This window comes from Panthera uncia (assembly GCF_023721935.1).
Source record: "Panthera uncia isolate 11264 chromosome C1 unlocalized genomic scaffold, Puncia_PCG_1.0 HiC_scaffold_4, whole genome shotgun sequence".
NCBI lineage: Eukaryota > Metazoa > Chordata > Mammalia > Carnivora > Felidae > Panthera > Panthera uncia.
Genome location: NW_026057585.1, coordinates 65,717,620 through 65,743,611, shown reverse-complemented (window position 1 = coordinate 65,743,611; position 25,992 = coordinate 65,717,620). Strand labels below are relative to the sequence as shown.

Here is a 25,992-nt window from a genome sequence, read left to right as displayed (position 1 = left end):
CAAGAAGCATAAAATACCTAGGAATAAACCTAACCAAATATGTAAAAGATCTGTATGCTGAAAACTACAGAAAGCTTATGAAGGAAATTGAAGAAGACACAAAGAAATGGAAAAACATTCCATGCTCATGGATTGGAAGAATATTGTTAAAATGTCAATACTACCCAAAGCTATCTACACATCCAATGTAATCCCAATCAAAATTGTACCAGCATTCTTCTCGAAGCTAGAACAAGCAATCCTAAAATTTGTATGGAATCACAAAAGACCTCAAATAGCCAAAGTAATTTTGAAGAAGACCAAAGCGGGAGGCATCACAATCCCAGACTTTGGCCTCTAATACAAAGCTGTAAGCATCAAGACAGCATGGTATTGGCACAAAAACAGACACATAGACCAATGGAATAGAATAGAAACCCCAGAACTAGACCCACAAACGTATGGCCAACTCATCTTTGACAAAGCAGGAAAGAATATCCAATGGAAAAAAGACAGTACCTTTAACAAATGGTGCTGGGAGAACTAGACAGCAACATGCAGAAGAATGAAACTAGACCACTTTCTTACACCACTCACAAAAATAAACTAAAAATGGATGAAGGACCTGAATGTGAGACAGGAAACCATCAAAACCCTTGAGAGGAAAGCAGGAAAAAACCTCTCTGACCTCAGCCACAGCAATTTCTTACTTGACACATATCCAAAGGCAAGGGAATTGAAAGCAAAAATGAACTATTGGGACCTCATCAAGATAAAACCTTCTGCACAGCAAAGGAAACAACCAACAAAACTAAAAGGCAACCAACGGAATGGGAAAAGATATTTGCAAATGACATATCAGACAAAGGGCTAGTATCCAAAATCTACAAAGAACTCACCAAACTCCACACCCCAAAAAAACAAATAATCCAGTGAAGAAATGGGCAGAAAACATGAATAGACACTTCTCTAAAGAAGACATTCAGATGACCAACAGACACATGAAAAGATGCTCAATGTCATTCCTCATCAGGGAAATACAAATCAAAACCACACTAAGATATCACCTCATGCAAGTAAGAGTGGCTAAAATGAAGAAATCAGGAGATTACAGATGCTGGAGAGGATGTTAAGAAATGGGAACACTCTTGCACTGTTGGTGTGAATGCAAACTGGTGCAGCCGCTCTGGAAAACAGTGTGGAGGTTCCTCACAAAATTAAAAATAAATCTACCCTATGACCCAGCATTAGCACTGCTAGGAATTTACCTAAGGGATACAGGAGTGCTGATGCATAGAGGCATTTGCACCCCCATGTTTAAAGCAGCATTTTCAACACTAGCCAAATTATGGAAAGAGCCTAAATGTCCATCAATTGATGAATGGATAAAGAAACTGTGGTAATATACACAATGGAATACTACATGGCAATAAGAAAGAATGAAATATAGCCTTTTATAGCAACGTGGATGGAACTGGTGTGTTATGCTAAGTGAAATAACTCATACAGAGAAAGACAGATACCATATGTTTTCACTCTCATGTGGATCCTGAGAAACTTAACAGAAGACCATGGGGGAGGGGAAGGGAAAAAAAAAAGGTTAGAGAGGGAGAGAGCAAAACATAAGAGACTCTTAAAAACTGGGATCAAACTGAGGGTTGATGGGGGGTGGGAGTGAGGGGAGAATGGGTGATGGGTATTGAGGAGGACACCTGTTGGGATGAGCACTGGGTATTGTATGGAAACCAATTTGAGAATAAATTTCATATTTAAATAAATAAAATAAAATAAAATTAAATTAAATTAAATTAAATTAAATTAAATTAAAATCTAGTGTGTCTGATAGAAGTATTGCTACTCTGGCTTTCTTTTGACCTCCATTTGCATGATAAATGTTTCTTTATCCCCTCACTTTCATTCTTCAGGTGTGTTTAGTTCTAAAAGGAGTCTCTTATAGGCAGCATATAGATGGGTCTTCTCTTTTTTATCCATTCTGACACCCCATGTCTTTTGATGAGAGCATTCAGTCCATTTACATTCAGAGTAACTATTGATATGTATGTATTTAGTGTCATTTTATTACTTACTTTGCCATTGTTTCTAAAGATTTTCTCTGTTATTTTCTAGTCTTTATCACTTTTGGTCTTTTCTTCCCAAAGAGTCCCCTTTCATGGCTTGTTTAGTAGACATGAACTCCTTTAGTTTTTGTCTTGGAAACTCTTTATCTCTCCCTATAGTCTGAATGACAGACTTACTGGAAAGAGTATACTTGCGTGCCAATTTTTCCCATTCAGTACTTTGAATATATCATGCCACTCCCTTCTGCAATTCCAAGTTTCTGTGGAGATAACTGCCGGTACCTTTATGGGTCTTCCTTATAAGTTAGGGACTTCATCTTGATCTTTTTTTTTTTTTAATTTTTTTTTTAACATTTATTTATTTTTGAGACAGAGAGAGACAGAGCATGAACAGGGGAGGGGCAGAGAGAGAGGGAGACACAGAATCTGAAACAGACTCCAGGCTCTGAGCTGTCAGCACAGAGCCCGACGCGGGGCTCGAACTCACGGACCGCGAGATCATGACCTGAGCCGAAGTCGGCCGCTTAACCGACTGAGCCACCCAGGCGCCCCTCATCTTGATCTTTTTACAATTTTTTTTATCACTGTACATTGCAAATTAACTACAATATGTCTTGATGTTTGCCTGCTTTTATTGATTTTGATGGGAGTTCTCTATGCCTCCTGGATCTGGATGTCTGTTTCCTTCCCCAGATTAGGGAATGTTTCCGCTATTATTTCCTCAAATAATCTTTCTGCCCCCTTTTCTATCTCTTCTTCTGAGACTCCTATTATATGAATGTTATGACATTTGATGGAGTCACTGAGTTCCCTAAGTCTACTCTTGTAATTCATCATTCTTCTTTCTCTATTTTGTTCAGCTCCATTATTTTCCATAATCCTATCTTTTGTATTACTTATTTGTTCTTCTGCTTCTTCCATCCTTGTGGTCATGACATCCAGCCTTTTTTAAATATGAGTTATTGAATTTTTCATTTCTGCCTGAATTTTTTGCTGTTTTATCTCTGTGATAATGGTATCCCTGAAGTTTTCCATTCTTTTCTGAAGCAGTGAGTATCATTTTTGTTGTTGCTTTAAATTCTGCATCATACAGGGGTACCTGGGTGGGTCAATTGGTTAAACGTCCAATTCTTGGTTTCAGTTCAAGTCATGATCTCACAGTTCGTGAGTTCAAGCCCCATGTCAGGCTCTGCACTGCTGGTGTGAAGCCTGCTTGGGATTCTCTCTCCTCCTCCTTCTGTCTCTCTCACTCTCTTTCAAAATAAATAAATAAACCTAAAACAATGTAATTATTCTAATTATTCTATTAAAAATATTCTGCATCATGCATAATACTTTCATCTGTTTTGATTAGATCCCTGGCCATGACCTTATCTTGTTCTTTCTCTGGGGATGATTTCCTTCATTTTGGCATCTTGTGTAGGTCTCTGTCTTCTTCTCTGTATTAGAAAATCCTGTTATGTTTCCTGCTCCTGAGAGTTATGGGTTCATGAAGGATAAGTCTTATAAGGTCTGGGGACTGCTGCTTCAGGAAGTGTCTATTGTGTGAGCTGCATGCACTCTGCTGATGTGCTTTGACTGCTCTTTCCCTCAGATCAGTTGTCTGCAGAGGTTCTCCTTGTCTGCAGTGGGCAGTGTTTGGACCTTGGCCAGAGTGTGGCATGTTCTAAATAGGTGTTCTTGTCTCCTTGTCAAATGATTCCTAATGCTATTATATTTCCAGTAGAACTGAAGCTTTGCAGAACTCTATGGTCAATAGACATGCATATGGGTGTTTGTACTGATCATCTGGGGGAAAGGACCACTTCACGGTTCATCACACACATTTGCCCAAAAAATTTGGTAAGAGCAGAGCACAAGGGGCAGGACTTGGTATAAGCAGGTTAGACTCCCAGTGCTGGCACTGTGCTGTTTACTACAAATGGTTTATGCTGAAGGGTGGGGGTGGGAAATGGTGTCAGCCAGCTCCTTTGTCCCTATAGACGGAAGTCTGTGCTTGCTGCTCTCAGGGAAGCCCTCCCAGAAGAGCAAATAATTTCCCCTCATCTGTCTCAAGCATTTTCAGATTGTTGTTTCCACACTATCTCTAGGTTGCTTGACTGTCTGGAACACCACAGGGCACTTTGGGCTTTATCCCAGCCAAGTCTGCTGACTTTTAAAACTCCAAACATTAGGGACCTGCAGTGGTGGGGACCTACCCTGGTCTTCTGGGGAAGGGTCTCCTCACACTGGGATTCATACAGGTTTGACCAAGAACGGCAGTCATGACAGAGTGCAGGGGTGTGGGATTTGGAATAAAGGAAGGTACACAGTCAGTGTCTGGATTAGCCATCCTCAGCAAATGTGTCTCTGCCTATGCTGAGGGTCAGGGGAGTGAAATAGCACCTGCCTGCTGTTTTGTCCCTGGAGAGGCAATGCCACCTCTCATGGATGGGCTGCAAGAAGAGGCAACAATCTCCCCCTGTGCACCTTAGGCAATCCTCTGATTGTGCCATCTTTCCCAGGGTTGCTTGTCTGCCTTCCCTATAGGGATAGAGAAACACACCGAGATCTCTATCCCAGCCAATCCCACAGACCTCTAAAACTCCAGTCTTTCAGCCCCACTGATTGCAAAAATTCACGACAATCAGCCCATCTAACTTTCCCAGCCACTGGCTTTGGGGAAGGGTTGTCCTTGCTGTATCCTTGTGCATTCCACCCTCTCTCATCTTACTCTAGGAGCAGGGCTCCCTCCCCTCCACAGCACCCATGATCTATTTCTCCCTAAATCCATGTCTCCACACTTCCTACATTCCTTGATGTGGCCTCTTTTCTCCCTAGAGATGTGCATTTCTATCAAGTCCTCATGTTGATTTCTTGGATATTCAGAATGATTTGAGAGTTATCTAGCTGTGTTTGAGGAATGAGGCAAGCCTAGGGGTCCTCCTACTGCAACACTCTCTTAGCTCCTCCTACACCAAATTATACTATTTTTATATATTAATAATTAACTATCAGCAAGAGACAATTTTTTAAAACCCATTTATAATTGCATCAAAAAAGAATAAGATACCTAGGAATAAATTTAGCCAAGGAGGTGAAAGACCACTGAAATTTTAAGATATTGTTGAAAGAATCTGAAGAAGACACAAATAAATATAAGGATATAAATAAAGATACAAATAAATATAAAGATGTTCATGGACTGGATAAATTAATATTATTAAATATTGATTCTACCCAAAGCATCTACAGATTCAATGCAATCCCTATCAAAATTCCAATAACAACTTCACAAAGGTAGAAAATACTTCTGAAATTTATACAGAAACACAAAAGACCACAGAACAGCTAAAACAATTTACAAAGAGCAAACCTAGAGGTATCATGCTCCCTGATTTCAAACTATACTACAAAGTGCTAGTAACCAAAATACTATGATATTTACATAAAAACAGGTAACATAAATCAATGGAATATAATTGAAAACCCAGAAATAAACCCACACATATATGTTCAATTAGTTTTATGACTAAGGAGGCAGGAATATACAATGGGGGAAGAACAGTCCCTTCAATAGTGCTAGAAAAAATTGTACAACCATATGGAAAAGAGTAAAACCAGAACACTATTTTATACCATATTCAAAAATTAACTCAAAATGGAATAATGACTTTAAGACCCAAAACCGTAAAACCCCCAGTAGTAAGTTCCTTGACAATGATCTTACTAAAATTTTTTTTAATCTGACTCCAAACGCAAGGGAAACAAAAGCAAAAATAAACAAGTAGAACTACATGAAACTGCAAAAATTATGGACAGTTAAAGAAACTATCAACAAAATGAAAAGTAAGCCTACTGAATGAAAGAAGATATTTGCAGATCATATATCTGCTCAGGGGATAATAATCACAGAATATTTTTTTAATGTTTACTTATTTTTGACAGAGAGATAAAGAGAGAGAGCACAACTGGGTACGGGCCAGAAAGAGATGGAGACAGAGAATCCCAAGCAGGATCCACACTGTCAGCACAGAGTTCAACTCGAGGCTCAAACTCACAAACCCTGAGATCATCATCTGAGCCAAAGTGAAGACTTCGACACTTAACCTACTGAGCAAGCCACCCAGGTGCCCCAAGAGGATAATTTCCAAAATATATAAAGAACTTATCAACCAGAAAACAAAAAATCTGATTAAAAACTAGTCAGGGGTCCCTCTCTTTTCCCCCCTCTCATATGTTCATCTGTTTTATTTCTTAAATTTCACATGAGTGAAATCATATGTATTTGTCTGTCTCTGACTGACTTATATCACTTAGTATAATACACTCTAGCTCCAACCATAAGAGACTCTTAAAGATAGATAACAAACTAAGGTTTGAAGGAGTAAGGTGGGTGAGGGATGGGCTAGATAGATGATGGGTATTTTTAAGCACTCTGGCTGGGATGAACACTGGGTGTTATGTGTAAGTGATGGATCACTGAATTCTACTCCCAAAAACAATATTAGAATGTATGTTAACTAACTATAATTTCAATAAAAATTCGAAAAGAAAAAAAAAATGGTCAGGTATCTAAATAGACAATTTTCCAGTAAAAACATACAGATGGTCAACAGACTCATGAGAAGATGTTTACCATCAGTAATCATCACGGAAACTCAACTCAAAACCTCAATAAGATATCATATCACACCAGTTAAGATGGCGCAGCATCATGGAGACCCTGACCATTTCTCGTCCCCAAAATGCAGCTAGATCAGCACCAAACCACTTTGAGCACCTAGGAAATTGATCTGAAAATTAACACAATGATCTGCATAACTTGAGCCACAGGACTTGCCAGTTATGTGATGCAGAGAGGTGAACTGGGGGAGAGAAAAGTCACAGAGTGTAGGCAGCTGTTTATGGGGAGAGAGGACAGAGAAAGAGAAAGGGGGAGAGTATGGCACATCAGGATCATGGAAGAAAAGCACGCTCCCAAAAATGGCTAGAGAAAAAGAGTAAAAACACCTGCAGGGAATTGAACAATAAATCTGTTCCCTAAAAACATTGACAGGAATAAAGGAGAGGGTTTCAGTATGATCAGGATTCTATAAAAAGTGGAGCACAGAGTCTGAAGTTCCAGAGCACAGTGCCTGACGGTACTCTAGTGAGGAAGTAGGTTGAATCCCCAGGAGCAGGTAGCAGGGCCTGAGGAGTCTGTGTGTCTCACAGGGAGAAGCAGTTCTGCTGCTTAGAGTGCATTTGGTAGAGGCCATATGGCCTCCCCACAGGTAAAGCTTCCAGCGGACCCCAGAGAGCAGCCATGTTTGCTGGTAGTGGGACAAAGACACAAGAGTGAGGTGAAACCTGGCACAGGGTATGTGTTAAGATTTGCCATCATCTCTGAACCTCTGCCACTGTGCGATCACGCAAATGTTCTCTGGGGCAAGCCAGCACCCGGCCATTGCTCAGCTAGACCCTCCCCCATAGAGTCAGCACATGTCCAAGCATCAGGGGATGGGGGAAGGGTGTCTCTGAAGTGTGGAGTTTTGAAACACAACCCCATCTGAGATAAAACTCTGGAGGGAGGTGCTGTCTGGCAGACAGATGGCTTGAACGTGGACAGGGTAGAGGCGGTGAACATGGATAGAAGCCTGAGACAAAGGGTGGGTACTTTATCACCAAACAGTGAGTGCACAAAATATCTGAGCAAGAGACTAGGGAGCTGGGTGAAGTCATTTCCACCGCTCCCATGCAGGTGCATGCCAGCATACTGATTCACCCCAGTAAGTTAAGCAGTGCCACCTAGTGGAGAGTGAAGTCATTACACCAAGCCCCACCCAACTATGCCCTCCAAGCACATACAAGACATAAAAAACTCAGTGACTCATTACAAAGGAATAACATCAGAATCATAGGAGTCCTAAAAGATGAAGAAGGAAAAAAGGGACAAAAGCTTTATGGAAGCAAATTATAGTGGAAACCTTTCCTAATCTGGTGAAGAACACAGACCTCAAAATCCAAGAAGCACAGAGAACTCCCATTAGATTCAATAAGAATCAACCATCACCAAGGCATATCATAGTCAAATTCACAAATACACTGACAAGGAAAGAATTATGAAAGCAGAAAGAGAAAAAAGTCCTTAACCTATAAGAGAAAACAGATCAGGTTTGCAGCAGACCTATCCACAGAAAATTGGCAGACAAGAAAGGAGTGGCAGGATATAATCAACGTGCTGAATCACAAAAATATGCAACCAATAATTCTTTATCCAGCAAGACTACCTTTCTAAATGGAAGGAGAGATAAAGAGTTTCCCAAACAAAAACGAAAGGAGCTTGTGACCACTAAGCCAGCCCAGCAAGAAATTTTAATGGGGACTCTGAATGGAGAAAAGACAAAATAACACAAAAAGACCAAAAGCAACAAAGACTAGAATGGACCAGAGAACATCACCAGAAACACCAACTCTACAGGTAACACAATGGTACTAAATTCATACCTTTCAGTGCTCATTCTAAATGTCAATGGACTAAACACTCCAATCAAAAGACATGAGGTAACAGAATGGATAAGAAAATAAGACCCACATATATGCTGTTGACAAGAGACACACTTTAGACCTAAAGACACGTTCAGATTGAAAGTAAGGGGATCAAGAACCATCTATCATGCTAATGGTCATCAAAAGAAAGCCGGATTAGCCATACTTATCTCAGACAAACTAGATTTTAAAATAAAGACTGTAACAAGAGATGAAGGGCATTATATCATAATTAAGGAGTCTGACCACCAATTAGATCTAAGAATTGTAAATATTTATGCCCTGAAGTGAAGCACCCAAATATATACATCAATTAATCACCAACATAAAGCAAGTCATTGACAATAATACCCTAATAGTAGGAGAATTCAACATCTCACTTACAACATTGGACAGATGTTGTAAGCAGAAAATCAACAAGAAAACAATGGCTTTGAATGACACACTGTATCGGATGGAATTACCAGATATATTCATAACATTTGCTAAAGCAGAAGAATACACATTCTTCTTGAGTGCACATGGAATGTTCTCCATAATAGATCACATACTGGGTCACAAATCACCCCTCAACAAGTACAAAAAGATCAATATCATACCTTGAATATTTTCAGACCACAACACTAGGAAACTCAAAATCAACCATAAGACAAAATTTGGAAAGACCATGATACTTGGAGATTAAAGAACATCCTACTAAAGCATGAATGCGTTAACCAAGAAGTTGAAGAGGAAATTAAAAAGTACATGGAAACCAATGAAAATGAAAACACGACAACCCAAAACCTCTGGGATGCAGCAAAGTCGGTCATAAGAGGGAAGTATATAGCAGTCCAGGCCTTCCTAAAGAAGGAAGAAAGGTTTCAGATACAAAACCTAACCCTACACCTTAAAAAGCTGGAAAAAGAACAACAAAGAAAGCCCAAAATCAGCAGAAGAAGGGACATAATAAACATTAGACCAGAAATCACGGATATTAAAAAAAAAAAAAAAACACAGTAGAACACATCAATGAAACCAGGAGATGCTTCCTTGAATTAACAAAATTGATAAACCAGATTATCAACAAAACTGAAAATAAACAAAATTGATAGCCAGATTGATCAAAAGAAAAAGGACCCAAATGAATAAAATCATGAATGAAAGAGGAGACCTCACAACCAACACTGCAGAAATACAAACAATAAAAAGAGAATATTATGAGCAATTATATACCAACAAATTGGAAGCAATAGAAAATTTGAACAGACACATAACCAGTAACAAAATTGAATGAAATGTTGCTATTCGCAACAACCTGGATGGACCTTGATGGCATTATGCTAAAAGAAATACAAATACCTCATGATTTCACTTATACATGGAATCTAAAAATAAACAAACCAAACCAAAACAAAACCCAGACTCATTAACAGAGTAAACAGATTATTGACTGCTTTGAGGGAGGATTAAATTGGTGAAGAGGATCAAAAAGTACAAACTTCCAGTTATAAAATAAATAAGCTAGAGAGATGTAATTTATGGCATGTGGAATACAGTCAATAATATGGTATTAGCTTTGTATGATGACTGATGGTAACTAGATTTACTATGATCATTTCTCAATGTGAACAAATGTAAAATCACTATTTTGCACACCTGAACCCAATATAATATTGTATGTTAATTGTACTCCTCCTACCCACCCCCCCAAAAAAGGATAAAGTCAATTATGTTGAAGGACTAAATCAGATTCTACATGGTATTTCATGCCTTATTAATAACAATAGCTAACATACTGATAATAATATACTATGCACGGTACCAGGCACTTTGTGTTTACTACACATTCAGTCTTTAATTCTTAGAATAACCTTTTAAAGTAGGGTTTTTTTCCATTTCAATATATCCAGACCATTTCTCACAAATTTCATTGCCACCAACCTAATTTAAGCCACCATTACCTCTAATATGGATTACTGCAACAGCCTCCTAATACGTATCTCTGCTTCTACACTTGTCTCTCTTTAGGCCCTTCCCCAGTAAACACTCCAAAATATAAGATCACTCAGGTGACTCCTTCATTCAAAACTTCCATTAGTTCTCCATTTTCTTCAAGGTAAAAGCCAACATCCTTACATATGACATATGCAAAGACCATATGATCTGCCACACCTTCACTTCTACCTCTCTGAACTCATTTCCTACTGTAAACTCTCCCTTACTCCTTTGCTTCAGTCACACAGGCCTGCTTACTGACCCTAGAACTATTTAAGCACAGTCCCACCTCTGAGACTCTAATGCTTCGCTTTGCTTCTCCCAAATTCTTTAGAGCTAACTCTATCTACATTAAGCCTTTGCTCATATCTCACCTTATAAGGGCTCCCCAGCCATCCTATTTAGCATTCAATCTGCCTTTCACCCCATCCCATTACCATCCACTCTTACTACTCTGCCCTACTTTTCTCCCCCATAGCTTCTATAACCTTCTAATGTGCTAAATGACTTATTTTTTGTCTAGTATTTATTATCTTTCTCTTCTAAAAGAACGTAAGTTTTATGAAGGCAAGACCATTATTTTGTTCATGGGTATATCCCAATAACTAACATACCAGCTGATGTATAATATATGTTCAACAACACTTTTTGAGTAAATGATTTTTTCAAATAAGAAAACTGAAACACCAAGGTATGAAGGAATTTGTCAAGATTATACAACTTCTACATGGTGGAGCTGATGATTTAACTCAAATTTGGTTAACTACAAAGCCCATGTTTTTTTCTGCTACACCACATTGCCAGTAAAAGTTTATCAAATACATTTTCTTCAGGAAAAATAATGGCATGTTATAATTTTTAAGATAATTACAGATTATGGATGACTATAAAGAGACATGAGACATCACAAAATTAAAAAGAAGTAAATGAAAGAGTCTCAAGAAAGGATGGAGAGTAAGCCGAAAAAAGTAATCATATTGATAGAATTTCAGGAAGAAAGAGTGTTAACTCTTTAACTTCCAACCAGTACAATAATACTTGCTACAGCAACTCAGACATAGTCATCCAGTGTCACACAGTAAATTCTTGACTTGTTCATTCAATTAATGAATTCTTCAATTTTATCAGGCACACAGTATTTATTGACCAATGTATCCTCAATATCTCTGTTTGCATGCCATCAACACTTATAGATAAATGCATTCCTGGAAAGCTGTGTCTATTAAACAACTTTTATTTACAAAATTACTTACCCTAGACTGAAATTTGCCTCTATACATTAATTTGAGTTAGGCTTTCTGAATTCATGCAGAAAAATTTCACTCCTTTTCTCCATGAAAGAACTGTAAATACTTAATGATAATCATCATATTCAAGTGAAATTGTCTCTTCTTGAAACTCAACACCTCCAACTCCCTCAACTACTCTTCAAATGTCCTGATCTCCTACTGACTCAGTACCCTGATCACACTTTGGATAAAAGTTCTGGTTTCTCAAGGTCTTATGCCAAGATCTATCCTAATTGACCAACTAAGTATCCTTATCCCTGTTTTATCAAGAAGGCTTTCATTAATAGTATTTTATATCCCACTGTTTGGGCTCTTTTATTTGTAATTTTTGTATTCAGTTCAGTCCCAACTAGCACCTTGACACTGCTTAGGAAGGTAAGTAGAGGAATCATATTTTTGGTGATATGCTAACTATGAATATTTTGAAAATCAAGTGAATGAATTGCAACCTGTCTGGGTGAACCAATAGCTGATGAAGACTTTAAATATCTTATAGAGAAAGGAAAATCAATTCTTATCAGATACTTTGGGCTTTATCCTTAACCAAGCCAGTTCTGACAAACTGATGTATTTCCAAGGAGTTTTCCAGCTCCAATATTAATTGCCTTTAACTGAGATCATAAAATTTGTGTTTAACATATTGATGATAAAACAAAGAATATATAAGACAAAAATTATCTGTAAGTTATAATCACGTTCAGCAGACTCCCACAAATTGAATCAAGAACAATCCCCCACACTATAAATAATGAAGAAATATTTCTAGAGTAAGAAAATACTGTGCTCCATTATGCTACTTAAAATGTGGAGAGCAGGTCAGCTATGGACAGAGCTGGAGGCCAAATCCAATGTCTATAAGTTAGTCAAACTCACTTTACAGCATACTTTTATAGGTTTATTCAAGGATTTGATAACTCAAGAATAAATTAATGTGCTATCTTCCCACCTTTTTGTCAAGGACTTTTTCCTCATTCCTTTTACACAAACTCTTCTAAAGAAAAGGAAACCAGAACTGAGTCCTACTGCAAACAGACTACCTAAATCTCAAGATGGTACTAGAGTCCCACCTCCATGACATTATCTCTGCAGCATAGGCTAGTGGAAATAGGGATACATTTTTCAGACTCTACTTATTAAAGTTGTATAACTATGGGACAATTATTACCTCTGAGAAATTCTGACTAAAAAAATAGTTTAGATAACAATGCCTAAACCCACAAGAGCCAAGTATCAGAATCCTCTGAAAGTACATGTTAAAATTGATTAATGTTGGCTTTCTTACTTTCCTAAGCTTTTCCTAGCCCACAATGATCAACTGTACTTAACAGCATTTAATCTCTAAACTAATATTTGTCAACTAGCCATAGACCTCATCATTTTTTTCATATTCTTTGTCCTTAGTTTAGCTGTAATTACTTAATTTTTCACAATATTAAACCTTGTCTTCCCAACTATATTGTGAGCTCACTGAGGACAGAGATACTACCTTATTCATTGATAAATCTCCCATAGTTCCTAAAATAAGGGCATATGTTTCATAATCAGATGATGCAAATAATTTTCACAAGGTATCCAATATGACAAAACATTTATTTTTGATCTAGAAAGGTTCAAAATCCAGCTATAATAGTTTAGTCAGGGTTCTCCAGGGAAACAAAATCAATAGGGTCTGTGTGTATGTGAGACAGAGAAAGAGACAGACAGACAGAAAGAGAGAGAGAGAGCTTCCTTTCGGCCAGAACCGCCTTCTTCCAGTAATTCGCCAAAATGACCAACACAAAGGGAAAGAGGAGAGGTACTCGCTATATGTTCTCTAGGGCTTTTAGAAAACATGGAGTTGTTCCTTTGGTAACATACATAAGAATCTACAAGAAAGGTGATATTGTGGACATCAAGGGAATGGGCACTGTTCAAAAAGGAATGCCCCACAAATGTTACCACGGCAAAACTGGAAGAGTCTACAATGTTACCCAGCATGCTGTTGGCATTGTTGTAAACAAACAAGTTAAGGGCAAGATTCTTGCTAAGAGAATTAATGTACGTATCAATCACATTAAGCACTCAAAGAGCCGAGACAGCTTCCTGAAGCGTGTGAAGGAAAATTATCAGAAAAAGAAGGAAGCCAAGGAGAAAGGTACTTGGGTTCAACTGAAGCGCCAGCCTGCCCCACCCAGAGAAGCACACTTTGTGAGAACCAATGGAAAGGAGCCTGAGCTGTTGGAACCCATTCCCTATGAATTCATGGCGTGATAAATGTAAAAAAAATAAAAGACGTCAAGACTGTAAAAATGTTTCTTTTAATTGAGTAGCAGCGTGGTATTGTCTTCCCCAAAGAAGTATTTAAAGCAAACTTTATATCCGAATTCACTGGGGGATGGCTTTACTCAAATTTTGTGGGTTTTGAGGCATGTGGATGACTCAGTTAAGCATCCAACTTTGGGTCAGGTCATGATCTTGCAGTCCATGAGTTTGAGCCCCGTGTCAGGCTCTGTGCTGACAGCTCAGAGCCTGGATCCTGCTTTGGATTCTGTGTCTCCCTCTCCCTCTGCCCTCCCCTGCTTGTGCTCTCTCTAGAGTCTCAAAAATAAACGTTAAAATATGAAAAAAAAAAAAAGAAAGAAAGAAAGAAAGAAAGAAAGAAAGAGAGAGAGATTTTAATGAACTGGCTCACAAGACTGTGGAGGTTGGCAAATCCAAAATCTACAGGGTAGATCATCGGGCTTGAAAACTCAGTAAACAGGTAATCTTACAACTTGACTTCAAAGTAAGACTATAGGCAAAGTTCCTTCTTCTTCAGAGGAGTCAGTCCTTTTGTTCTTAAAACCTTCAACTGGTTGAATAAAGTCTACTCACATGATAGAGTATAATCTGCTTTACTCAAAGTCTATAGATTTAAATATTAATCTCATTTAAAAGATTTATCAATAGGCAAAGATAACAGGAGCGAACCAACATTTTAGAATTATTTCCCCTTGACTACACACTTAATAGAGACTTTTGATCTGATGAGTATTAGAAAAAACCTTAGGAGCACCTGGGTGGCTCAGTTGGTTGAGCATCCAACTTCAGCTCAGGTCATGATCTCACAGTTCGTGAGTTCGAGCCCCACATTGGGCTCTGGGCTGACAGCTCAGAGCCTGGAGCCTGACTCCGATGCTGTGTCTCTCTCTCTCTGCCCCTACTCTGCTCACACTCTGTCTCTGTCTCTGTCTCTCTCTCAAAAATAAATAAACATTAAAAATTTTATAAGAAACCTTAGAGTTCATTCTATATAAAAGGAAAATTGGATAGTGTCCAAATGGGAAATGACTTACTTCAGCCTATTACTGTATTAAATCAAGTTGGAGTCAAATTCTGGTTCTCTGATTTCTAACCCAGTCTTATTTCAGATGCTACTCACACAGGCTTGGGCTTCTTTTCATGCCCCAATCTTATTTAAATACTGGCATTCATCCTAGAAAATGCTAAACTAACATAAATCAATTATTACAAAAGAAATTTCTAATTTCCCTTTTTCACTCTTTCTTAAATAATCTTTATTTTTCTAAACATAGCTGTTCTTGAGTACATAATTAGCTCTATCTCTCACTCAGCATAGGAAAATCCTCCCAGAATCCACTACTCTGTGAAGTTTAACGAAGAATCTCAGAAAACAGCTTGATTTTGTCAAATGTGATCAGAAGAAAAGAAAAGCCACATCACTCTCCATCCTTATAGCACTGCTTTTAGTTAAGACTTCATTTCTTACCTAATTGTTTTACCTGTTACTTGGGTCTATGCCACTAACCTAGCATCCATATTGCTGCCAGAGTAATCTTTCTAAAATGTAAACCTAACCACACCACTCTCCTCTTTAATTCTGTGCTCAATAGCTCACTCAGCAAAATACTCAAACCTGTCATTATCTTTATTTCTAGCCTCATCTACCACAATATGTCCAATATTCCCCAAACTCCAGCCAGCCAGTCTTGCCAAAAAGTTTACTTTATTCCAAACACTTTACACTAGTTCGTCAGTGTTTTTCACTTGTTCCACTTCTTTAAAATTATCTGAATTTCAAATAAATTAAATTTGGAGGGATATTAATATACTGGATATTATATTGTTTAAAAAAAGATATTTTGGGGAAAAAGATATTTTGACTTCTGATCAGGATAACTCAGTATCTTCATATTTTATATACTCTTTCTGCTCCAAATATATAGCAATTATAGATATACAACCACAAAGATATACCCAAGTTTAAAAAAATAAGAACATTTCCATGGACCAGAAATGAAAGAAGTCAAGAATGAATATAGGTAGAAGCTATGAACCTACTGGGCTCCAGATTAAGACATAGGGCAAGATGACAGTTTTGTTCTATTAATTAAAGGAAGAGGTCTGTTAGACTGCAGTGGCTCTAATGCTTTAGTAGCCTATTTAAGCAAGTAAAAATCTATGACTGTAATGCATCAAGGTTAATAAATCTAAACTTGAGGACAAACCAAACACAAACAGCCAACTAGGCTTTCCCACTTAGACTATAGCCAATCAAATAATTTTCTTGCTTTGTTTCCGCATGTTCTCCATAAAAATCTTCCTCCTATCTCCTGTCCATGGAGTGCTTCTAACTACTTCTGGTTTGGCACTGCCCAGTTAGAATGAAGTTTTGCTCAAATCAACCCTTATGATTTTTAATATACCTCAGTTCATCTTTTAACTGTTCTTATGGTGGTGAAAGCAATTAAATTGTTTCACCATGGGTGATGGACTAAACTAAGTCTTTCAGTCTAAGTCAGACTGTAGGATGGAGTTCAGTGACATGTGAAAGAAAGCTAAGGAACTATTGCTACCTACTGCCTCAGGTCTCAATAGAAGATAAAAGCAGTCTCCTGTACAGTACCAGTTTTCTTCTACCTTGGTGATCAGATCTTTGATACTCCAGTATCAGTGCTAGACAGAAGCCTCAAAATGCCATCATAATTTTTGGTTTTAATTGGATATCCTGTGAAATCAGAAAGAGGCAAGCAAAAAGGACGGGGTGAGCACAGGAGAAAAGGAATTAAACAAAACTATTTCCCTCTAAATTTAACTTTATAGACAAAAACAAAAACAAAAACAAATACTAACAAATAAAAACAAAAGAAAAAAGCTAACAGTGAGGAAGGCAGCTCACAAGTGGATAATCTTTGAAACACATAAGTTTAGGATTTAGAATACTCATTCCCATACAAATAAAGGATTACTTTTATATCACTTCTATTAAACATGACACTTGAGATCATGGACAATGCAGTAAAACAAGAAAAAAAAGCACAAGAATTAGAAAAGAAGAGGCAAAGCTATCCTTATTTGCAAATATATAGCCTTTTTATTTACATAGAAAATATGTAAGATTCTATAATTATCAGAATTAGTAAGGCTGTTTGGCATGTTTACTAGATGAAAAAACATCAACATATAAAATTCATTAGCATTTCCATACATTAGTAAAAATAAGTTAAAAATACACCAAAAAAGTATTCATCGAGAATAGCAATAAAAACTATAAAATACTTTTTAAAATTATACTAACAAAAGATTGAGAAACCTCTAGAATAAAATTAAAAAGAGCATTTTTTAAAAAGATCTGAACATATCATATGTTTTCACTCATATGTGGAACTTGAGAAACTTAACAGAAGACCATGTGGGAAGGGAAGGGGAAAAATAGTTTCAAACAGAAAGAGAGGCAAACCATAAGAGACTCTTAAATACAGACAGCAAACTGAGGGTTGATAGGGGCATTAAGGAAGTGGGGAGAATGGGTAATGGGCTTTGAGGAGGGCCCTTGTTAGGATGAACACTGGATGTTGTATGTAAGAGATGAACCACAGGAATCTACCCCCAAAACCAAGAGCACACTGTACACACTGTATGTTAGCCAATTTTACAATAAATTATATTTTAAAAATAAAATAAAAAATAAAAAGACCTGAAGAAATGGAGAACACATACAAGATATGCTTATATTTATAAAATGAAAAACTCAACATGCAAAATAATTTATAATGTCAATGCTACTACAGTCAGAACTACAGCAAAGGTTTTTCCCCCAGAATTTAAAAAGTTTACCCCAAAATTAATATTAAAATATAGATGAAAAACAGGATAATTTTACCCAAAGCATTTTTTCAAGAATAAGGTAGGAAGACTCAACATAATAGCTATTATGAATTATTTTAGGAATACAGTAATTCATACACTAAGGCATTACTGCACAGGGACAGTCAAATAAAACAATAGAAAAAAAGTAGATGCAAAATGGAAAGGCATATATGAAACTTTATGTGTAACAGACATGGCATTACAAAATAGGGGAAATGATGAACTATTTACTCAGTAGTGCTGGAAAAATTAACTATGCATATTGGGGAAAATTAGATCCTTACCTCATACTACATGTAAAAATCAATTCCATGTGAATTCAAGCACAAAATACACAAAGAAAACTTTACTTATTTTCAAAATTAACATAATCTTGATTTAGGAAAGTACTCATTTGACAAGACATGAAAAGCATAAATCCAAAAAAAGGCTAGATAAATCTGGTTATATTAGCATTTTGAATTTTTGCTCAAAGGTATTTGCCATAAACAAATATAGAATGTAAAATAGAAGAATATCAAGACTATCTGAAGAAATCCTTGAATTAGTAAAATAAGTCTAACAATACAATTTTAAATGCAATGTGTAAATGAGAAGGTAATTCACAGAAGAAATCTGAAATACCAATAAATATATGAGAGTTCATAAGGAGACATGTAATTGAAAATGAAAACCACAATGATATACCATATAATATGCATCAGATTGGCAAAAATATAAAAAACCTGACAACACTAAGTACAAAAATAGCAGAGAAATGAGAACTCTCATAAACAACTGATAGCAAGTATATTACAATGACCTAAGTGAGTGCTTTAGCAGTAAACAGAAGATGTTGCTATCTTTTAACTCAGCAATTGCATCTCTAGACATATGGGAAATTTTGGCACATGTAGAATTATTAAAAAAAAATATATCTGGGGCACCTGGGTGGCTCAGTCAGTTAAGTGGCTGACTCTTGATTTGGGCTCAGGTCATGATCTCACAGTTCATTAGTTTGAGCCCCACATTGGGCTCTGCCTGACAGCCCAGATCCTGCTTGGGATTCTTCTTCTCTCTCTGCCCCTCCACCACTTGTGCTCTGTCTCGCAAAATAAATAAATAAATAAACACGCTTAAAAAAAAAAAAAGAGGGACACCTGGGTGGCTCAGTTGGTTGAGTGTCCAAATTCAGCTCAGGTCATGATCTCGCGGTTTGGGGTTTCCAGCCCCATGTCCGGCTCTGCGCTGACAGCTCAGAGTCTGGAGCCCGCATCAGATTCTGTGCCTCCCTCTCTCTGCCCCTCCCCTGCTCATGCTCTGTCTCTCTCTCTCTTTCAAAAAAAAAAAAACAACATTAAAAAAATTTTTTTAGAAAAGAAATTATCCACTACTGGGAGATTAAAAAAATTAGAGAATAGTCACAATTGAATACTATACAATAGTTAAATTAGCTAAAATTACATGTTTTAACAGGAACAAAACTTATATACCTAATTGAAGAGCAAATGCAAGCTGGAGAATGATATATACAAAATGATATAAATTGTTTATAACTACAAACGTGTAAGAATAGGTTAAAGGAGTTATGAATATGTCAAAGATAAAATTCAGGAAAACTATTACTTCTGGGAAGGAAGAAAGAGATGTAAAATTACTAATAACAAATGGAGAATTCCCAAAAAACTATGTGAAGCAAGCATGGCAACATTTTAATTTGCAATAAGACTTATTAAAGGATTAAAAATAAGAGATTTATAAATATTGCTATAAAAAGATAGCCACAATATATTAAGCATAAGACTTATTAAGTGTATTTTTTAAATTCTTGGCAGAAAAACAAGTCAAAGTAAGATTAAGTTTAAATATATTTTGAAATAAACCCTCCACCCTACTCTTCCATCCTTCTTCATAGGTGAAAATCCTTGTTGCAGAATTTCTTCTGGCCCTGTATCTCTGCAATGTTACTCTATCTGCCTAGAATTCTTCAAGTATTGGAGTTAGCTGGAAACTTTATACATCTCCATAAATATTCAGCTGAAATGTCAGCTCTTTTAGATAGCCTTTCTCAATGTTAATAACCCACCCCAATTAGTTTCCTGCTGTAACTCTTAGAACTATGTCCCTACCTCTATCATGTGTTTTAATCATCCATTTACATGTCTGTGAGCTCTCATAAGAATCATGTCTGATTCTTTTCCACAACATCAGAAGAACCTAGCACATGCTGGCACATTACAGGCTCTCAGCCAATGCTTATTAATACATGATAAATGAACCAGAACTACTGAAAGAACGTGGCTATCCCTGTCAATCAGTCCTAGCCTGTAGGCATAAAATCCAGATGTCTGGAATCCTGTCATCACAAAGTGTCATTCAAGGGCATACACTAGAGAAATCCATTTATCCCTTCCTCACCTCTTGCCTCATTCTTTGTTGTCCCCAGCCTATTCAGGTCATGCCGCCTGCCTCCTGCTCTTCTAAGTACTTCTAAATCAGAGATTTAAAGGCCTCAAAAAAGTACCAGAAACCTTCTCATAACAATCCTATCACTTCTCCCAGGTCAGCCTGTACCCTAGAGGTAGCACAGCCTTACAATCTGAAATTTAAGTCAGATGATCTACTCCTGTTTCTGTAAGTGTCACAGGCTATTTGAATTAGGTGGCACCTCTGGGTTCAAAGACTTCACAGCTAACATGACTGGGATTTCCTGTGTGGAAGAGACCAGTTCTTCTGATACACCAAAACCACATGAAGACTGGTAGTTACAGGGCCACAAAAGCCTCATCTTGGAGGAGCCAGCACTGTTTGCAGCTGTGCTTCTTCATTTCCCACATCATTTGGTCCAACATACTTCACATAATAATAGAATTAGGAATAGCTCACTGTTATATAACACTTATTATGTGATATATTTATATCACATAAATATACACACATACATGCACACATGCATTCAATCTTTACAACAGAACAAATGATGCTGGTTCTATTATCACCCACCTTTTATTAATGAGAAAAGTGAAACACTTTTTTTTTTTTAATTTTTTTTTCAACGTTTTCTATTTATTTTTGGGACAGAGAGAGACAGAGCATGAACGGGGGAGGGGCAGAGAGAGAGGGAGACACAGAATCGGAAACAGGCTCCAGGCTCCGAGCCATCAGCCCAGAGCCTGACGCGGGGCTCGAACTCACGGACTGCGAGATTGTGACCTGGCTGAAGTCGGACGCTTAACCGACTGCGCCACCCAGGCGCCCCGAAACACTTTTTTTTAATTTACCCTGCATCACATAGCTTGGAATTAAGTGGTAGGGCTATGTGTACTCTTCCCAAAATGCTATATATTAAGTCAAAAGAATTGTCATTACTTTCAACAGGTTGTATACATACCTAAGCTGTCATTTCTCCCCATATAGAAAGGAAAAATAAAAAGTACAATAAAAAAAGGAGTCTGCAAAATAGAATCATAACATATCAGAACTAGAACAACAGAAATGCTATATACACTTTTAACAAATTAACTAAGGCCCTAAAGGGGAAAGTGGCCTAGCCAAGGTCACATCATGGTGGGAAACCATGCATCATTAGGTCATTAGAATGTTCTTTAACATACCTTACTTTGAAGATCACTTTACTGCTTTTAGTAGGAGACAGTCTTTGATTCTTGTCTTAAAATCTGTCACAGTTTTAGTAAATGTCACTTCAGGTAACTGGACAAGCTGTCTCTTTTGATGCAAATCTAGGGGTTCAAGTGTATTTATTACAAGCTATGTGTCATAGCAACCTCACGAAGCTGTCTTCTTTCTAAAACTAGCAACCCAATGCTTTATATGTGATGCTAGGATAACTCGAGTTGACAAACTGAAGTAAGTCATTCCAGAGACTTAACCTAGGTATCAAAATATTATATGGAAAAAAACAATTTTTAAAGGTAAAAGATTGTCAAACCACCTGGAAAATTAAAGTCAAATAATGAACCTTAATGTGTACAATTATTTAATGGAAGAAATCAAATAAATAAATAAATAAATGGAAAGATATTCATATTCATGGATGAGAAGACAATACTGTCCAGATGATAGTTCCTCTCAAATTAATCTATAGATTCAATGCAATCCTAGTCAAAATCCCAGCAAGCTACTTTCTGTTTGCCAACAAACTTATTCTAAAGTTTATATGGAGATGCAGAAGACACAGAATAGCCAACACAATTGAAAGAAAAGGACAAAGTTGGAAGACTTAGATTACTTGACTTCAAAATTTACTATAAAGCTACAGTAATCAACACATTGTGTTATTGACAAGAGTAGACAAACAGATCAATGCAACAGATCAAGGAGTCTGAAAATAGACCTATGGGCAACTAATCTTTGACAAAGGAGCAAAGGGAAAAAAAAAAACAGTGTTTTCCAGCAGTCTTTTCAACAAATGGGTATTGGAACAACTAGACATCCACAGGCAAAAAAATCATTCTAGACAAAGACATTACACTCTTCACCGAAATTAACAAAAAATGGGTTATATACATAAATATAAAACACAAAACTATAAAATTCCTAGAAGATATAATTGGAGAAAACCTAAGTGACATTAGGTATGGTGATGACCTTTTTTTTTTTAATATTTATTTATTTTTGAGAGACAGAGACAGAGAGTGAGCAGGGAAGGGCAGAGAGAGAGGGAGACACACAATCAGAAGCAGACTCCTGGTTCTGAGCTGTCAGCACAGAGCCCGATGCGGGGCTCGAACTCACTAAATGTGAGACCACGACCTGAGCTGAAGTCGGCCGCTTAATCAACTGAGCCACCCAGGCACCCCGGGTATGGTAATGACTTTTAAGATCAATCCATGGCACAATCTCTGAAAGAAAGAACTGATGAACTGGAACTCATTAAAATTAAAAACTTCTGGGGGGAAAAGAAACTTCTCTGCAAAAGACAATGTGAAGAGAATGAAAAGACCAGCAACAGATTGGGAAAAAATATTTGCAAAAGACATGTGATAAAGGACTGTTACCTAAAATATACAAACAACTCTTGAAACTCAACAATAATGAAATGAACAACCTTATTAAAAACTGGGCCAAGGACCTGAACAAACACCTCACCAAAGGTATACAGGTCCCACATAAACATATGAAATGATACTAAAAATCATATGTTATTAGGGATCTGCAAAGTAAAACAATGAGATATTACTACATACCTACTAGAATAACCTAAATCCAGAACACTAACAACACCAAACACTGCTGAAGATTGGAAGAAGGGGAACTCCCATTCACTGCTGGTGGCAATGCAAGGGCATACAGCCACTTCAAAAGACAATTTGGCAGTTTCTTACCCACTCCTCTTACCAAATGATCCAGCAATTACACTCCTTGGTATTTACCCAAAGGAGTTAAAAACTTAACATCCACACAAAAATATGACCATGAATGTTTATATAGCAGCTTTATTCATAACGGCCCAAACTTGAAAGCAACCAAGACATCCATCAGTACATGAATGGGTTAATAAACTGTAGTACATCCAGACAATGGAATGTTATTCAGCACTAAAATTAAACGAGCTATTAAGTCATGAAAAGACATAAGAGGAACCTTAAATGCATACTAATAAATGGAAAAAAGCCAATCTGCAAAGTCTAAATTCTATATGATTCCAACAATGTAACATTCTGGAAAAGACAAAACTATGAAGACAATAAAAAGATCAATGGTTCTCAGGAGCTGAGGAGGGAGGGATGAATAGACACAAAACAGGATTTTTAGGACAGTGAAACTACTTTCTGTAATACTATAATGATGGATACATGTCATTATATATTTGTCCACAGCCAGAGAACATACAACACCGAGAGTGAACACTAACAAAAACTATGGATGTTTGGTGATAAATATGTAGCAACATAGGTTTGATTATAACAAATGTACCATTCTGGTGTAGAATTCTGATAGTAAGTGGTATAGAATGTATGTTTGTGTCCCCCAATCCCCTAAATTCCTATGATGAAACTTAATTCCCAATGTGACAGTATTTGGAGACAGAGTTTTGGCAAAGTAACTGGCTCTGTCCTCATGAACAGAATTAGTGTTCTTATAAAAGAGACCCTACTGAGTTCTCTCATCCCTTCTGCCTTGTGAGGCTACAGCAAAAAGATGGCATCTATGAACCAGCAAGTTGTTCCTCCTTAGACACTATATCCCCTGGTGCTTTGATCTTGGACTTTCTAGCCTCCAGACCTGTGGAAAATGAATTTCTGTTGTTTAAAAAACATTCAGACTATGGTATTATTATAATAGCAGCCAGAATGGACTAAGACAGAGGGAGAAGTTGTGTATATGTGCACGCAGAAAGTATAGCAGAAATCTCATTGCCTTCTGCTAAACTTTTTTATGAATCTAAAAAACTAATCTAAAAAATTAAGTCCATTAAAAAGCTATCAAAACCCACAGAATTTTATACTACAAAGAGTTTACCTGAATGTATACAAATTTTTAAAAACTCAGAAGATAGGGGAACCCAGGATAGAATACAGAATGAAAAAATAATATGACTATATTAAGAATGCATGACATAACATTGCTGATGAGGCTGGTGCTGACCTAAGCAATGCTGGAAAAGAGAACAGACTATAAGTCTGAAGAAAAAAGAAAATGCACACAGACACTGTACTCTTCTTGGTAAAATTGTTTCCCACGGGGATACAGGTTAACAATTTTGAAACTTCTGTACAAGTATACTTATATTAAACAAATGAGTAAATGGATGGCAGATGGTAGGAGCCAGGTTTCCCTCTGTTGGAGGAGGACACAAGCATGGAGAGAAGACTAAAATAAACCATGTGATACTAAATAAGAATTTAAGACATCAGCATGAACTAATGTTCATCTTAATATAGATACAGATGTACAAATAAAGAAATATAGGTATACATGTGTTAGTATATGTACATTTATTTCTAAGCTCTGTCCACTGATGGGGCCTAGAAGCAATGTGACCCCAGTAAGAAAAAGCATACCCAGCATGCAGATCTTGCTTTGTAATACCATTGTCGTATAAAAGGAACCAGGATTTCTTGGAGTAATGGCTGATTCAAGTGTTGGGACAGGAAATATACAAAATGAGCATGGAGTATCTCCTAGTGCCAGAAAATAAGGAAGTGCTCAAAAAACAAATGAGGGTAAGTAGAAGGGACACAGGAACCAACTAAAAGAGGTCCCAACAGCCAAAGCAGGAACAATTTGAATAACCAAATAAAGTAGTATTGGATTATAACCCAAAATGTAAACTAAATACTTATAGGTTCACATAGAGATGAATAAATGAATAAACAAATAGGGAGAAGAGAATTCTAAATAATTTGTACTTACTATGCAGAATTCTAAATAATTTGTACTTACTCCACCCTAAAGCAGGTAGAGCATAACTCTCCATTCTTTATGTGTGGGTTGCCCATAGTGACCTTCCAAAGAGTACAGCATAAAATTTTTAGGGGAAACAAGTTACTTTATAGAGAAGAATCTAGACAAACATTAGCTCATCAACATCATATTTAATAGTATGCACTCTTCATATGTGAAGAGAATAGCTCTTTACCTCTCTGTATCTTCTTCCCCAAAACCAATAACCCCCATCTAATTACAAGAAAAACATCAGACAAATTCAAATTGAGGCATATTCTAAAAAATGCCTAGCGACTATTCCTCAAAATTGTCAAGGTCATCAAAAATAAGGAAAGACTGACAAATTCTCTTGGTCTTGATTTGCATAATGGAACATGATGACAAAAATAACTTGTTATCCTCAACAGGATTCTGAGACAGAAAAAAATAGTAAAAACTAAGAGAATATGAATAATGTATGGACTATAGTGAATAATAATGTATCAATGTTGGTTGATTAATTATAACAAATGTAGTATACTAATGTAAGATATTAACTATGGAGAAACTGGGAACGGATATAAAAACATATGTCCCTATCTTTGCAATTTCTCTGTAAATTTAAAACTATTTTAGGTGGAAATAACTCATGTCCATCAACA

The 25,992-nt window shown here is 36.9% G+C and overlaps 2 protein-coding genes across 8 annotated transcripts in view; one reads left to right on the top strand and one right to left on the bottom strand.

Annotated features, from left to right (window-relative positions):
• BEND5 (BEN domain containing 5) overlaps positions 1-25,992 on the bottom strand; it is a 1,448,520-nt gene that overhangs the window by 1,224,584 nt on the left and 197,944 nt on the right. The window lies entirely within an intron of this gene.
• Positions 13,563-14,122, top strand: LOC125913468 (60S ribosomal protein L21-like). Its single transcript, XM_049618608.1, has one exon. The coding sequence runs from the start codon at positions 13,601-13,603 to the stop codon at positions 14,081-14,083; it is 483 nt and encodes a 160-aa protein (XP_049474565.1). The 5' UTR covers positions 13,563-13,600; the 3' UTR covers positions 14,084-14,122.